We start from the raw sequence: 16,487 nt of genomic DNA on the forward strand, positions 1-16,487 counted from the left end.
TTGTTGCACAGATGGGAAACTCCTTCATTCGCTTTTCCAGCACAGCTAGAGTGCCTTCCTGCCCCTGGCCATGTGCTGGGACAGTGATCAAAGGATGCAGGATGGGTATCGGATAAAGGAGGAGGCTATCGGGACAGTAAAGTACAGGGTGTCTGGGGAGCCCAAAGAAGGGGCATCTGCCCAGGCTGGGCATGTAGGTGGTCCCAGCAGGTCTGCAAGGGAAGTGCTGTGAGCTGGTGATGAGAACTGGCCAGCTGCCAGGTGGGAGGCAGAGTGTTCCAGGCAGAAGCCTCGGAGAGGGACAGTGCTCACCCATGCCTCCTTCTGTATGGTGACAGGATCACTATGACTTCGGGATGAGAGCCGTGAAGACTGTGATCTCGGCTGCTGGGAACCTCAAGCGAGAAAACCCCAGCATGAATGAGGTGAGCTCCACCCAGCAGTGCTCCAGGAGTGGAACTCTGGGAGGGCTCCTGGGCAGCTGGAGGGCAGCTGGCCCACCGCCCTGAAGGCTCGGCTGGCACCTGCTGCAGGAGCTGATCTGCCTCCGGGCCATCCGTGACGTGAATGTACCCAAGTTCCTGCAGGAGGACCTCAAGCTCTTCTCTGGGATCGTGTCCGACCTGTTTCCCACCATCAAGGAGGAGGACACGGACTATGGCATCCTGGACGAGGCCATCCGCGAGGCCTGCAGGAAGAGCAACCTCAAGGACGTGGAGGGTGAGCCTTGGGCCCTGAGTGTTCGTTGAAGGGCTGGCCCTGGCCACCTTGGAGTCCAGGTCAGGGAGACAGAGACAGGACAGTCCAGCCCCTGGGGCCTTCACACCTGGCCAAGTGTGCTGCAGGCCCAGGCTCTCAGCCGAGCAATCCAGGGGTAGGGCAGATGTCCTGGCCCAGTCTCCACCAAAACCTTCCTGGTGGTGGGGAAGCAGGCATTGTCCCCTTCCCGGGCCCTCCTTCCCGTGTGGGCTGAGAGCCCCAGGCTTCTCTTGGGCCTTGCTTCATCAGGGCCTGGACCTCACTGGGGTGTGACTGGAGCTTCAAGGCCATATTCTTTGCACCCCAGGCCACTTCACCACAGCCACCACTCACCTCTTCCAGAGGCCTCTTGGCTCCACCCCACTAGCGGGACTTGCCCATGTTCCTTGTTGAGTGACACCCCTGGCGTCATCGCGCTAAAAAAGAACATTTGGGTCCTTCCTTCACTGACTTGTTGCAAAGGCCACCACATGTCTGGGAGGGCTGTGGGACACACTGCCCTCAAATAGACTCCCTCTCATCCCAAACCTTCACTCCTCATAGTAGGATGAGGGTCTCAGTTCATCCCTAGCTGGCCACCCCCTCCAGCAGGTCCTCTGGTGGGGCTGCAGGGGGAGCTCCTCTGGGAAGCCATGGCCGGTCACCCTGGCCACTCAGGGCCCTCCTTGGGGCCCCGGGCAGTTGATGTGCTCCTGCTCAGCCCTGCAAGGCCTCTCCCAGGTGCCTTCCATTGTGCTTCAATTCCACATGCGGCTCTAATGCTTCCTCCTCTGGTCACCTCCTGCACCCCCGACCCCAGCAGGCTTGTTGAATGAAGCCTCAAGCTCTTCTCTCCCTCACAGCCTTAGGTCACCTTCGCCATCCCTGGCTAATTGGGCCCTATCCCTTTGGCAGAGACCACCCTTCTTGGGCCAAAGGGAGGCATTTATTCCCTACCCCGTGGACCTGGTCTCTGCCTGCTGGCAGCTGTCTCTATAGCTCCTGACTGACCCTAGGATCTTGTCTCTAGGAAGTTTGCTCATAGGAGTCAGCACTTAATTGAGGTGGTGCTCTCAGCAGGCCAGGGCTGAAGTTGGGGCCTGTGACAGCTGACACTGAGCAAGCTGGTGAAGGCTGACCACCTGACCAACGGCTGTGAAGGAATGGTGGTCACAGTGGGAAGAATGGCTGGCATTTACAGAGTTTCTACTCTGTGCCAAGTTCTGTGCTTAGGCTTCACCTGCCCTTGCCTATGATGTAGGTGCTACCACCGTCCTCATTTTATAGATGAGGAAATTGGGGCTCAGGAAGTGCAGTGACTCACCCAAGGTCACACAAGCTAGTGGTGTGGCCAGGACCCAAGCCCATGCTCTGACCCTTGGGCCCCATGCCATGTCCCCAGGCTTCCTGACCAAGTGCATCCAGCTCTACGAGACCACGGTGGTGCGACACGGCCTCATGCTCGTCGGGCCCACAGGCTCCGGCAAGAGTACTGTAAGCAGAGCCAAGCTTGGCAGCCAGTGTCCAGACAGTGGGCCTGCAGGGGGTGTGGCTTCAACAGGGGTTGGCCTCCATTTGTGCCCCTTGGCATAGAATACCCCTCCCCGCCCCGTGGTCCCCAGCCCACTCCAGCCCTGCTCTCTGGGAGCCTCACTCTCAGGCGATCCGTCTCCCAGTGTTACAGAGTCCTGGCAGCTGCCATGACATCACTGAAAGGGCAGCCATCCATCAGTGGTGGCATGTACGAGGCTGTCAACTACTACGTGCTCAACCCCAAGTCCATCACGATGGGCCAGCTGTACGGGGAGTTTGACCTCCTCACCCACGAGTGGTGAGTGACCCCCAAGTCCCACCAGTGATGCCCTGCTCCCAGACCTCTGGAGGCTGTTGGCCGCAGACACCCCTCCCTCCATTAGCCCAGTGGAAGGCCAGGTTCTGCAGTCCAGCGTCTGGGATTCTATTCTCCATTCTACTTCCTTGCTGAGTGATTCTCCTCACCCCCCAGGCCATGGTTCCCTCGTCTGTAAAGTGGGGGACAATAATGGCACCATGCTCATGGTAAGGCAAGAATGACTTAACATGCTCAGTGCCTCTGCAGTATCTGGCCATTGTTATGACCTGAGAGAAGCTGGTGAGCCCTCTCCGGGCCCCCACTCCCAGGCCGGGGTGTGCATTTTAGGGGAAGTGCACTGAGATGGGAGAAGGGCAGCTGGATGGAGACTGCTGAGACATCAGAACCTGAGGGGCCTTTCTCTAAGGCTATTCTGTTTCTCCAGACAAGAGTCTCCAGTTCTCTGCTGGGGGTGTCTGCTTGGCTCCAGTGTTCTGGGAGCCCTGTAGGGGATGGTCACTGGGAAGGGACAGTCGCCCACCTTCCACAACATGAACCTGTACTGCTTCCCCCATTTCTGATGAAGATTCTCCCCCATATCCACTCCAGTTTCTTATGTAGGTAGGTGGGGGGGCTGGGGGTCAGACCAGAAAAAGGTCCCCTGTTAAAAAAAAAAAAAATTATTCAATGAAACTTTTTTTTTTTTTTTGAGACTCAGTTTCGCTCTTATTGCCCAGGCTGAAGTGCAATGGCGCCATCTCGGCTCACTGCAACCTCCGCCTCCTGGGTTCAAGCCATTCTGCCTCAGCCTCCCGAGTAGCTGGGATTATAGGCATGTGCCACCACGCCCGGCTAATTTTGTATTTTTAGTAGAGACAGGATTTCACCATGTTGGTCAGGCTGGCCTCCAACTCCCTACCCCAGGTGATCTGCCCACCTCGGCTTCCCAAAGTGCTGGAATTACAGGTGTGAGCCACCACACCCGGCCCTCAATGATACTTGTTAAAGCATGCTGAGGAAGAACGTATTCAGGAGCATGGCAGGCACAGAGACCACTGCACTGGGGCCTTGTAGTTAAGGGGAGAGACCAGGCTCTGAATACAGCATGGGTCAGTGGGAATCTATAGTCAAGGGGCAGGGTGAGCATCAGTGGGTGGAAAATCCAGAGGAAACATCAGTGGTGAGGGGGATTCTGGCTGAACCAACCTAACAGGATTCCAACTGAAGGCAGGCCTCAGGGTAACCAGACATCACCTGGGGGTAGTGTAGGGAAGGAGCCTCAAGAGTGATCAGATATCAAGGGTTCTGGCTAAACTGACTTAGCAGGGTTCTTTGCTGAAACTGGATTTTACAAGGATGTGCATATATAGACACCTAGGAGAAAGTTCCAGAGCCTAAGGCTGGACCAAGCACAGCATCTTTGTCAGCCCTACCAGCCCCTTCCCTGGTGTGTGCTGCCTCTGAGGTCTGAGGCCCCTGGGTTCTGAAGCAGGACCTGGCCACTTCTCACCACGCTGCTTTCTCTGCTCTGTCATTTACCCTCCTCCATCTCTGTCCATTGTCTTCCAGAGCTGCGCTGCCTCCATCTCTGCTGTTGCCTCCTCCCCTGTCCCTTTTTCCTGTTGGGATTTCACCTTTAATGGGGCTTCAGCAGGGCGGGTACATAAGCCCATGTCTTCATTACACCATGTGACACCAAAAATTCCCACTTTTCCTATTATACTTTTTAAAAGGACAAAGAGATTGAAGGAAAATGTAAAGCAGAGCCCGCCCACCTGGGGGCCAGGCTTCCCTGGGAGCCAGCTGTGCTCGAAGCACAGCCTCCCTGATGTCTCCAGCCCTCTCCTCCCTGGCGCTGCAGGACAGACGGGATTTTCTCCTCGCTCATCCGGGCTGGGGCCATCGCCTCCGACACCAACAAGAAGTGGTACATGTTCGATGGGCCGGTGGACGCCGTCTGGATTGAGAACATGAACACGGTGCTGGATGACAACAAGAAGCTGTGCCTCAGCTCTGGGGAGATCATCAAGCTCACGGAGGTGCACCCACCTGTCCACCTGCCCACTCTCCTCCAAGGCTGGGTGGGCCTGGAGGCTGCACCATGCTGGCCAAACTCTGCCCCCTCACCCCTTTCAAGGCCATGGGTGCATCTCAGGCTGTCACCGTGACTCAGCAAGAGCCCTCCTGCTAGCAGGAGCTTAGGCTCAGCTCCTAGTGCCCCTCCCTGGCCTGAGCTCCCACACCTCAGGGTGTCCCACAGTTGTTCAGAGCACCCTTTATACAGACCCTCTTTCTGTTGTGTTCTGAGTCCACCAGGATGCCTGTCCCACTGCTCCCTGGTTGATGCTGCCTCTTGCCTCCCAGGCCCACTTTCAGTCATGTTGCCTCAGTAGGGTCAGGTGGGGTCAGGTATGCATCTGGTCCTGGCAGTGTGCCCGGGGTCTGGGAGATGCCTGGCACAGACCACCATGGGGACCTGCCTGGTGTGTGAGGAGCAGTTGTCAGAGAAAGAGGGATATGGCCTGGGCACAAGAGCAACTCACAGGTCTACACTGAGTTCAGCTCTTGAATCCTTCTAAAAGCAAATAGCTGGCAGTCAATGTGGACCTGTGTCTATGTGCACAGGGGTTGGGGGGGGCGCTCTGGAGCAAAATACACAGTTCCCATCAGATGTCCCCAGGCCTCCAGGGACCCCAAAAAGTCCTCACCCCAGTCTGGTCAGCGAACTCCAGGAATCTCCTGGCTTGGGGTCCTCCTCAGGGCTCCAGGGAGAGCCACATTATCAGCTGAGGACCCAGCGGTTCCTGCATCCCACCCAGCACTGCCCCTGCCCCACAGCCTGCCCACATCGCCCACTTACAGGATGTGCAGCCCCTCCCTGCAGCCCTGCAGCCCTTTCTCCAGGCCTGGGGACTGGCAGCCAGCCCATTCATGTGGTTCGTCTTGGCACCAGGCAATGACCATGATGTTCGAGGTACAAGACCTGGCGGTGGCTTCACCAGCTACGGTCTCCCGCTGTGGCATGGTGTACCTGGAGCCCAGCATCCTGGGGCTCATGCCTTTCATCGAGTGCTGGCTGAAAAAGCTGCCCCCCTTGCTGAAGCCCTACGAGGAGCATTTCAAGGCCCTCTTTGTCAGCTTCCTGGAGGTGAGTGAGGCCATGGGTATGCCTGACCCCGGCAGGGCACCAGGGCACTGTGGCTGCTAGCCATGAGAACCGGGTGCCTGCTCCCTGCAGGAATCCATCTCCTTCGTTCGGTCCTCAGTGAAGGAGGTGATCGCCTCAACCAACTGCAACCTGACCATGAGCCTCCTCAAGCTGCTGGACTGCTTCTTCAAGCCCTTTCTGCCTAGAGAGGTACTGGTCCCTCTCCCCACACTGTTCTCCTTGCTCTCTGGGGCCTGAAAGAGAGAATTGGATTGGTGCAACATGGGTCACAAGACCACCTGTCCAATTGGCTGTAGAGAAACAAAGCTGTGTGGCAGAGGTCAAGACATGCCCCTGCTCCACTTCCTCAGGCCGCTTGATACTATTCCTGTCTCAGCCTGATACTGTTCCCTTCATCCCCAGGGCCTCAAGAAAATACCCTCTGAAAAGCTGAGTCGCGTCGCAGAGTTGATTGAGCCCTGGTTCATCTTCTCCCTGATCTGGAGTGTGGGTGCCACTGGGGACAGCAATGGCCGCACCAGCTTTAGCCACTGGCTAAGGCTCAAGATGGAGAACGAACAGGTGAGAGCAGGCAGCCCCCAGGGACCAGGAGCCTCAGCCCTACTGGGCCTCACAGCCTGCTTCTCCTCCTGGTTCCTGGCAGCTGACTCTGCTCTTCCCAGAAGAGGGGCTGGTGTTCGATTACAGGCTGGAGGATGCGGGCATCAGTGGCACCAATGACAATGAGGATGAAGAGGAGGAATACAAGCAGGTGGCCACAGGTCCTCCCCAGAGACTGCACAGGGAGGGTGGCTGCTGTTCCCACAATGAATTATGGCCACACAGGGAGCGGTCACATTGACGGCCACCAGGTCTCAGGCGGGGGTTATTTACATCATCCCATGAATCCTCATGGCCCTGTAGAGTGGTTACTGTTGTGCTTGTTTTCCAGATGTGGCAGAACTGTACTTGAACCTAGGGCTGGGCTGAAAGGGGAGACGTTCCAGTACCTCCCTTTCCAGCCATACACACTGCCTCTTCCACATTGATGCGGAGCCCAGGGACTGCCCACCTCAGTTCCACTTAAAAGCCCCATTTTCCCCGAGACTGGGCTCCCCAGGGGTGGGGGGCAAGCTCTTGAAGCCTGCTTTAGTGTCCTCATCACTGCTATCAGCTAGCAAGGGCTCCAGGAGCCCACCCTCATCCCAAGGTCAAGACCCCAGCCCAGGAGGACAGAGGTGGAAAGGTGTCTGCAGAGACCTGTCCATTACTGTGCAGGGTCCTGCTGGGGGCTCCCAGGGCGCATTTGGGTCTAACAGTTAGGACTGTGCCCAGTGGGATGCATTGGTTTGGCTGGCCGTAGTGATCCCCCCTTCAGGGGACGTCTGCAAGCTGGGTCAGGGCTGCTGTGAGTGAAGGGATTTGTGCAGGCAGGGACGGTGATGGGAAAACTGGACCCAGTGGCCTCTCAGCTTCCAGCTACCAGCACCCATGGTTCTGGTCCCCACATTTCTTGGGTAGCCTGAAACTAAACAGCAAACACCTTTGCATTCTGGGCTGTTCAATTCTCGGAGCATCTCCTTTCTGCAGAGACTCAGGGCCTGGCAGTCCTTAGGGAGCCCCCAAACTGGGCAGGGAGAGCCCTCCTATGCAGTTGTGCTCAGTCCCCATTCTTGGCTGTTTGTGCTGGGAGTTACCCTCCCCATGCAGAAAGCAGGGCACTGGACTTTCTGTTTCCGCCGGAAGCAACCCTGCCCCTGGACCCTCTTGCCAAAGCCCAGCCGTGCAGCTCCTGGCCCTTCTGCACTTGGCCATGGGGCCGCAGCCAGGAGTGGGGCAGGAAGGGGTTCCAGGCCCACCGCCGAGCCACCTGTGATTCCAGGTTGCCTGGGTGAAGTGGATGGACTCCTCAGCTCCATTCACCATGGTACCAGACACCAACTACTGCAACATCATTGTGCCCACCATGGACACCGTGCAGATGTCCCATTTGCTGGACATGCTGCTCACCAACAAGAAGCCTGTGAGCACCCCCAGGCCCTGCCTCCACCGTCCCCAAGGCCTACACTGGGGTTTGACCAGCCTCCCACACTGATGCAGGGGCAGCTCCTCCTGTGCACCAGGCCCACTGCGTGCTCCTTCTGTGCCATTCCTGCTCTGCCAGGTGCTGTGCATTGGGCCGACAGGCACGGGGAAGACACTCACCATCTCTGACAAGCTCCTTAAGAACCTGGCACTGGAGTATGTCAGCCACTTCCTCACCTTCTCAGCCCGCACTTCAGCCAACCAGACCCAGGACGTCATTGACAGCAAACTGGACAAGAGGCAGGGCACCCCTCCCTCCTTCCTCACCCCTGCGTCCCCCTGGTCTGGCCGACCCAGCTGCTGTCCCACCTCTCCACCAAATTATGCTCCTGGGTTTGCCAGAAACCTCCAAGGGGGAACTGGCAGCCCCTCAAGGGGCCCAGGGTTCCCTCACAGACTGCTCCAGAGCCTTCCCTCTATCAAAAATTCCTACAAAGCTGGTCAGCGGGTGGGTGCTCGCCCTGGCTGGGCCCTTGGGCAGGGCCCTGGGTCTGTCTGTGAGAAGCCTGTTGTCCATCTGCCTGCGAGGTGAGACTCACTTTGAGGGAGCTCAGACTCAAGTCAGCCTGTCCCAGCTGTCCCAGGACAGTCAGAACAAGGATGAGGGTGGGTCAAGACATCTAGCAATTTGGAGGAGGCTGAAATTTAGCAAGGGCTTCCCAAAGGGAGAGCTGCCACCCCGTTGCCCCTGGATTCTCAGAGGACCTGGTGCCTGTGGGTGCTGGGCTCACACAGCCTCTCCCCTCAGGCGGAAGGGTGTGTTTGGACCACCTCTGGGGCGCAGCTTTATCTTCTTCATCGATGACCTGAACATGCCGGCCCTGGAGACCTACGGCGCACAGCCACCCATCGAGCTGTTGCGCCAGTGGATGGACCACGGCGGCTGGTACGACCGCAAGATCATCGGTGAGTGTGGCTGGCCTGGCTGGCAGGGCAAGGGCTGGGCGTGCTGTGCAAGAGCACAGGAGGCGCAGCACTAAAGGCCTACACTACTTTAAAGCACCCACAAAAATGTTGTAATTTATCTTAAAATTAACGGGGGGCCGGCGGGGGGAGGGGCGGAGAGACGCCGCCGCCATGGCTGCCGCAGTCTCTGGGAGCCTGAAAAAGGTGAAGCGAGAGCAAGCAAACGACTCAGTCCCCAGGCGGTGGCAGGGGCAGTGGCGGCGGCGGCCCACTCCAGCCATGCCGAATAAAAACAAAAAGGAGAAAGAATCACCAAAAGCAGAGAAGAGTGGAATAAGTTCAAAAGAAGGACAAGACATAGCAGAATCAGAGCAAATTTCCATCAGGAAAACATCCTTGTTGCTGTCCCATCTACAGTGTCTGCTAAAATAAAAGTACCCGTCTCTCAGCCCATAGTGAAGAAAGACAAATGGCACAATTCTTCAAGGTTTAGTGCAAGCAATAATAGAGAACTTCAAAAACTTAAAAGATGTTCCTCCTGCTGATCAAGAGAAGCTTTTTATCCTAAGGTTACGTCAGTGTTGCGTCCTCTTTTGACTTTGTTTCTGATCCACTAAGTGACCTAAAGTGGAAGGAAGTAACACGAGCTGCTTGAAGTGAAATGGTAGAATATATCACCCATAATCGGAATGTGATCACAGAGCCTATTTACCCAGAAGTAGTCCATATGTTTGCAGTTAACACGTTTAGAACATTCCCACCTTCCTCTAATCCTAGGGGAGCAGAATTTGACCCAGAGGAAGATGAACCGATGTTAGAAGCAGCCTGGCCTCATCTACACTTGTTTATGAATTTTTCTTAATATTTTTAGAGTCTCCAGATTTCCAACCTAATATAGCAAAGAAATACATTGCTCAGAAGTTTGTATTGCAGCTTTTAGAGCTCTTTGACAGTGAAGATCCTCAGGAGAGAGATTTTCTTAAAACCACCCTTCACAGAATCTATGGGAAATTCCTAGGCTTGAGAGCTTACATCAGAAAACAGATAATCTATTTTATAGGTTTATTTATGAAACAGAGCATCATAATGGCATAGCAGAGTTACTGGAAATATTGGGAAGTATAATTAATGGATTTGCCTTACCACTAAAAGAACACAAGATTTTCTTATTGAAGGTGTTACTACCTTTGCACAAAGTGAGATCTCTGAGTGTCTACCACCCCCCGCTGGCATACTGTGTAGTGCAGTTTTTAGAAAAGGACAACACCCTCACAGAACCTGTTGTGATGGCACTTCTCAAATACTGGCCAAAGACTCACAGTCCAAAAGAAGTAATGTTCTTAAATGAATTAGAAGCGATTTTAGATGTCATTGAACCATCAGAATTTGTGAAGACTATGGAGCCCCTCTTCCGGCAGTTGGCCAAATGTGTCTCCAGCCCACACTTCTAGGTGGCAGAGCGAGCTCTCTATTACTGGAATAATGAATACATCATGAGTTTAATCAGTGACAACGCCGCAAAGATTCTGCCCATCGTGTTTCCTTCCTTGTACCGCAACTCAAAGACCCATTGCAACAAGATAATACATGGCTTGCTATACAACGCCCTGAAGCTGTTCATGGAGATGAACCAAAAGCTATTTGATGACTGTACACAACAGTTCAAAGCAGAAGAACTAAAAGAGAAGCTAAAAATGAAAGTACAGGAAGAAGCATGGGTTAAAATAGAAAATCTAGCCAAAGCCAATCCCCAGGTACTAAAAAAGAGAGTGACATGAAAATGTCCAGGGTTACTTGAATGTTTTTATAAGGTTGAAGTATGTGTTCACCATGCCGGGGGAGGGGCTCAATTTCACTAACGTTGTATATGAAAATGTCTGCAATAAAAAAGTACTTTTAAACTTTGTAAAAAAAATTAAAGGGGAGGAGGATGAATTTTTAGGGCAAAGAAAAATTTTCATGTGTAATATTGATGTATTTGTCTTTATTCCAATACTGTTCTAAAGTATAATTTTGAATTTTTGTATGGCGAAGGGGCCACAAAGGTCATAATGAATGCAGCCCTGGCCAGGGCCCTTCCTGACTTCCTGCCCCTACTCCAGGCGCCTTCAAGAACCTAGTGGACATCAACTTCGTCTGTGCCATGGGCCCCCCCGGTGGAGGCAGGAACACCATCACCCCACGGCTGATGCGTCACTTTAACTACCTGTCTTTCGCTGAGATGGACGAGGTCAGCAAGAAACGCATCTTCTCTACCATCCTGGGCAACTGGATGAGTGAGTATTGGTGGGGGTGAGCATGGACAAAGGCAGAAGCCCAGGCCAGGGAGGCCAGACCAAGGACAGCTGGGTGGCCACCAGAAAGGGTGGAGTGGCCAAACCATGACCGCAACCCCGGCTTCACCTCTCACTCAGCTGTGTGACCTTTGGCAGCTCATGAATCTCTCTGAGCCTGTTTCTTCATCTGTACCTACCATTCCAGGTTGTGAGGGTTAAATATGATATTGCATGTAGAGTACCTAGCATGAAGCCTGGCACGTGGTGATTGCTGGATGTATGATACACATAGATATGCACTCACTCACATACATACATATGTATACATTAGTACTTGCCCAGAAACTCTGGGGGAGGCATGTTACTTTTGTAAATCAGGAGAAGCCACAAGATAGGATGGATGGAGTGTCTCTGAGCCTTTATGGAGTTTGGGGGAAAGCTTACCCCAAGATGCTGTTTCCCCTACCATTTCACCTGGCCAGGGTGAGCAGCAAGATGTCCACCTAACCCCGAGCCCTGTGTCTCTCCCTCCATCCTCTAGATGGACTCCTTGGAGAGAAAAGCTACCGGGAGCCTGTGCGTAAGTGTGGGCCTGGGCGGAGGCCCAGGAGGGCCTGGGTGGGAAGGGGGCACTGGTTCCAGGAGGAGCTCTGGGCTCTGGTTGGATATGTTGAGACTGGGACCAGGCGCCGTGGTGAACCATCCCCAGGTTCATGCGGGGACCTTGGGCCACTGGGTGCCAGAGCAAAGGTTGACACAGGCACTGGCTGCCCCACAGGCTCATTCACCCATTCTTAGAGTCAGCCAGCCCTTCCATGCCTGCGTTAGTGTCCAGCTGATGATAGACGCAAATTAAATGCAAAATGAATGCATGAATAAGGGAATCCAACAAACTCCCACCCTATGTGAAGAATCAGAACTCCAGGGAGCAGGTGTGCGCAGGAAAGCCGGGATGTCTGTGGGGCAGACATTGTGATGAATCTGCCCGTCGTCGCGGCAAGGCAGCTGACCACTGCAGCCCCTGTCCTTGCCCAGGCCTGCCTCCTCCCCCTGCCTTCAGCTGAAAGAGGCTGTTGGGAGACAGCTGCCTTTTGGGTCTGCACCCATCTGCTTACCTGCGCCCTGCCTTCCTTCCTGTGGCTGGGAACGGACTGCTGCTCCACGGCAAAGCCCAGCCTCCTCCTGGGCCTGCCTGGGAATGCGGCTCCCCTCTTCCCCACCAACACCAGTGCTCCCTTCGCCATTGGGCCTTCCACAAACAGGCCCCATTCTCCATCTTAACCACCAAATGCAAAACAGCCTCTCTGGGCCCCCTTCCCACCTGCCCCAGCCCATCACTCTACCTCTCTGCTCACCTTGATAGCAAAACTCCTCCAAAGCATTGCCTCTTCCCCCTGTACCCGCCCTCCCCTCCCACTTTCCTGTGAATGCCCGCCTCACCCTCTGAGAGTGCTCTTGTCACCAGTGGCCTTCTGTGGCCAGACCAGCGGTCAGCCCTTGTCCTCGCCTTCCCGGGGGTCAGTAGTGCTGGCCAGCAGACATCCCCTTCCTGCTGCAGGCTTCTCTCAGGCCTCCCCCATCCCTGGCTGCCCATTCTCAGATGGACTGGGCTTGGTCTCCAGCCTCTTCTCCCTCCAACCACACTCTCCTCCCTCTTCTCCCTCCAACCACACTCTCCTCAGACAGTCCCATCCCGCCTCTGACGGGGAAATCCATCTTTGTGCTGGCAACTCCCAAGTCTACATCCTCAGCCCAGACCTCTCCCCTCAACACCTGGCTCCGCATCTCCCCGAACCTGTCTAGAGCCAAACTCCTAAGTGCCCTGGTCCCTGCACTCTTCTCATCTCAGGCTTTGGCAGCTCCATCCTTCCAGGTGCTCCAGGCAAGATGGAGTCTTGGCACCATCCTCCATGCCCCCTTCCCTCGCCCCACAGCTCACCTGTCAGGAGTTCCCATAGGTTCTCCCTTAAGAATCCATCCCGATCAGCCACTGCTCACCACCCTGTCCTCGCCCACCTGGCCAGTGCTGCAGCCCTGCCATGGTCTCCTGGCAGCTGCCTTCTCCTGCCTAAGGTCTATCTTCTGCTTAAGGGCACAGGGACCCATGAAATCATTCCATCAGGCCACATTCCTCCTCTCTCACCCATCGCATCCAGGCAAGAGCCCGGGTCCTGACAGTGGTAGGGAAAGCCATCCTCAGTTCGCCCCACCTCGTCCTCTGATCTCACCGCCTCCTGCTCACCCCCTCATTGCTGGTCCTTAACATGCCAGGCCTGCTCCCACCTCTAGGCCTTTGCCCTTGCTTTTCCCTCTGCCTGGGACAATTTTTCTCCAGTTATGTGCGAGTTTGCATCTCACTTCTTTGCTTGACATCCCCTTCCTCAGTGAGGCCTCCCCCAGCGTTGCTGTAAAATCGCCCCCAAGCCCAACTCTGGCCATCCCCAGGCCCCTTTCCTGCTGCGGGGCTGCCCGTAGCCCTTGACACCTGTTTGCTGTCTTTGTTACTTGCTAATCCACTCATTGTCGGCCTCCCGACAAGAATGTCAGCTTGAGAGCGAGGAGTATGTCTGTTTGGGTCACTCTGTGCCCAGTTCCTGTGTCAACAGACAAGCCCCTCTCCTGCACTTTCTTTCCATTTTTTCTACTTCTCACCAAGTTTCCACTGACAGAATTTGAGTTCCCAGCACAGAATTGGATAGTTTTCAAAGAACAGGCCGATAGGTGTGTGAGTGGTGAAAATGCAGGTTGAGAAGTGGGCAGCCCTGAAGTGGGTGGTGAGCCCTCAAGGTCGGGGGTGTGCTCCAGGCCTCCCCACACCCACTCTTAGGCATCTTGAGGCCTATGTGGACCATGAGACCCTCCCCACATGTGGCTCAGAGATGGAATGTTCAGGTCTGGGCACAGCCCCCGTAGGACAAGGCAGTAATGGCCCCGCCCAGCACTGACCACACGAGCACCCCCAATTCCATGATGAGTCCCAGTGCTCCGACAGGCCATGTTGGCATAAAGATATAGGGGGTGCAGAGCAGGAGATTCTTCACCTCCCCCACACTGGGGACATCCAAGACGGAGCCAAAGGGTACGTGGAATCCAAGCCTGAAGGCTGGGGAAGGGGCTTAGTGGGGGGCACAGCAAAGGCAAGGACGTCAGGACCTGCAGAGGCAACAGAGGGAGCTCCTGGCATGTGACCCAGGCCACTCTCCTATTCCCCCAGCCGGGGCCCCCCACATTGCCCACTTCACGGAGCCCCTTGTGGAAGCCACCATCATGGTGTATGCCACCATCACCTCCCAGCTGCTGCCCACTCCAGCCAAGTCCCACTACACCTTCAACCTGAGGGACCTCTCCAAAGTCTTCCAAGGCATGCTCATGGCTGATCCAGCCAAGGTCGAGGTGAGGACCGGGCAGGCACCCTCCCCAATGCCCACACTGCTCTCCCCATCCTCCCCAGCCCCACCAATCTCAGGCCTTCCTGCCCAAACAGGCCCTGGAACATGGGGATGCCAGGCCCCCCAGAGCCTAGCCTTGGTGCAGCTGAGCCCAGTCTTGTGGGTTGAACCCACACCTGGAATGGTGGCTGAGACAGGGATCACATGAGAGAGCCAGGGCAAGATGAGGGAGAAAGAGGGCTTCTGGTGTGGGCCCTGCATGTGAGAACGCTTGAGGGACAGTGAGCAGGGTGCCCTCTGGGAATCAAAAACACTCAGGTGGAAGGAGGGGGAAGTGTAGTAGGGAGCCAGGTGTCAGGAGCAGTGGCAGGGATGGGGCCAGGCACTAGACACGGTGGGGGGGCAGCATGGAGCTTAAATTTGTTCTAATGAGGAGCTGTGTGGGTGGGCGGGGGACAGACCTGCACTTTGGAATGGGACTGAGTGGCCAGTGTATGTGTAGCCCAGGCTAAGGAGATGGGGTGAGCAGGACAGAAGCTGGCCCTGGCCTTGTAGCCATGTTTATAGCCAACAAAGTCTACAGAAAAGGCTGGGAGCTTCCGGAGGGCAGTTCTGCCACCCAGGGAGATGCAAGGAAGCTGGGACAGAGGCGGCAGCAGAGATGGAGAGAGGGGCAGGTTCCGAGGAGATTTGTGGGTCATGTCAGTGTGGCTTGGTGGGTGGTTAGATGTGGGGTGTTGGGAAGGTATTAGGAGAATCAAGCATCGCTCACAGGCTTGGGGTTAGGGGAGCCACAGGGGGCTAAATGGTGGAAGTGAGGTGCTTGTGACAAACTAGCAGAGCCAGACACCCAGGAGGCACTTGGCCAGCTGGACTTGGAGCTGAGGCATGAGGAGGCCAGGCAGCACTGTGCAGTCCACTGCATCCTCAGCCAGCCAGCAGTCGCACTGGCCAGCAGCCCCCGCACACTGTGCCTGGGCCGTGGTAGGGGAGCCAGGCTCCAGTCAGGGCCCCAGGAACTGGGGTCCACCCTCCCTCGCCTAGTGCTTTGAGAGATAGCTGAGGGCTCGGGGGCCAAGGACAGGCACCGATGCTGGGGCTACCACAGGACCAAGTGCAGCTGCTGCGACTGTGGTATCATGAGAACTGCCGCGTGTTCCGGGACCGACTGGTGAATGAGGAGGACCGCAGCTGGTTCGACCAGCTCCTCAAGCGCTGCATGGAGCAGTGGGAGGTGACCTTTAACAAGGTGTGCCCCTTCCAGCCCATTCTTTATGGGGACTTCATGTCACCAGGCTCCGATGTCAAGTCCTACGAGCTCATCACCAGTGAGAGTAAGGTGAGGGGTCCAGGCAGGCACCCTACCCCTGGTGGGGTCTTCTTCAATCTGCCTCCCTGGGGCCCAGGCCCCCTGCAGTCACCACTAACAGACCACCACACTGTAACCAGGGGGCCAGGATTCGGGATGAGAAGGCCAGCTCCAGGAGACTCCCAGCATGCCCTTGCTTTCTCTGGGTACCAGTTTCTTTGCTTATCTCTGAGAACCAGCCTGTGGTCCAGCTGAGATGGGCTCTAGACATAGGGGCAATCATCCCTCCACAGAGGGCTGGGTTGGGGGGCCTGGGGCCATGGTTCTGTTTCTCTCTATATGCATCCTTTCCTAGTTCCCAGAGCTCCCACCAGGGTCCCAGGGTCAGCACACCCTGGTGAGCCCCAGAAGGAGCAGGCAGGGCTCTGACTCACCTCTCAGGCCTCCATGTGTCCCTGGGTGAGGCCTCGTGCAGGGGGGCCTGGCTTCTTAAGGCCCAGCATCCCCACCATGCACAGGAGGAGCAGGGTACGCTGTGGCAGGTGAGCTCCCCATCAGGGAGGGCCCCAGTACACGGTGCTCTGATCGCCTGAGCCCATGGCTGGAGTCACCCCAAAAGTGGCAGAAAGCAAGTTCCTACAAGGGACTGCCCCCAAGCCATCCCTAGATTGGACTGGTTGAGATTCCAAAGAAAGAAGCATTAAATTCCAGGGTAATCAGTCCAGAGCATTTATTAGGGGAACTCACTTATGGGGGAGAGCAGAGATGTTCTAGCTCAGTATGGTACGTCTGCAACGAAGGAGTC

General features: G+C 55.8%; 1 protein-coding gene and 1 pseudogene across 1 annotated transcript in view; both read left to right on the top strand.

Moving 5' to 3' along the window:
* Positions 1-16,487, top strand: part of DNAH1 (dynein axonemal heavy chain 1) — an 83,217-nt gene that overhangs the window by 46,932 nt on the left and 19,798 nt on the right. Inside the window, exons 33-48 of the mRNA XM_065540678.2 lie at positions 339-425; positions 534-720; positions 2,141-2,232; positions 2,415-2,569; positions 4,431-4,608; positions 5,523-5,717; positions 5,808-5,927; positions 6,141-6,299; positions 6,382-6,489; positions 7,600-7,740; positions 7,882-8,042; positions 8,551-8,708; positions 10,811-10,984; positions 11,526-11,564; positions 14,199-14,377; positions 15,482-15,712. Coding sequence (XP_065396750.1) covers positions 339-425; positions 534-720; positions 2,141-2,232; positions 2,415-2,569; positions 4,431-4,608; positions 5,523-5,717; positions 5,808-5,927; positions 6,141-6,299; positions 6,382-6,489; positions 7,600-7,740; positions 7,882-8,042; positions 8,551-8,708; positions 10,811-10,984; positions 11,526-11,564; positions 14,199-14,377; positions 15,482-15,712 — 2,364 coding nt within the window. The remainder of the gene's footprint in view (positions 1-338; positions 426-533; positions 721-2,140; positions 2,233-2,414; positions 2,570-4,430; positions 4,609-5,522; positions 5,718-5,807; positions 5,928-6,140; positions 6,300-6,381; positions 6,490-7,599; positions 7,741-7,881; positions 8,043-8,550; positions 8,709-10,810; positions 10,985-11,525; positions 11,565-14,198; positions 14,378-15,481; positions 15,713-16,487) is intronic.
* Positions 9,285-10,539, top strand: LOC102116961 (serine/threonine-protein phosphatase 2A 56 kDa regulatory subunit gamma isoform pseudogene; annotated as a pseudogene).

Source organism: Macaca fascicularis, chromosome 2, assembly GCF_037993035.2.
Source record: "Macaca fascicularis isolate 582-1 chromosome 2, T2T-MFA8v1.1".
In the NCBI taxonomy this organism is placed as follows: Eukaryota; Metazoa; Chordata; class Mammalia; order Primates; family Cercopithecidae; genus Macaca; species Macaca fascicularis.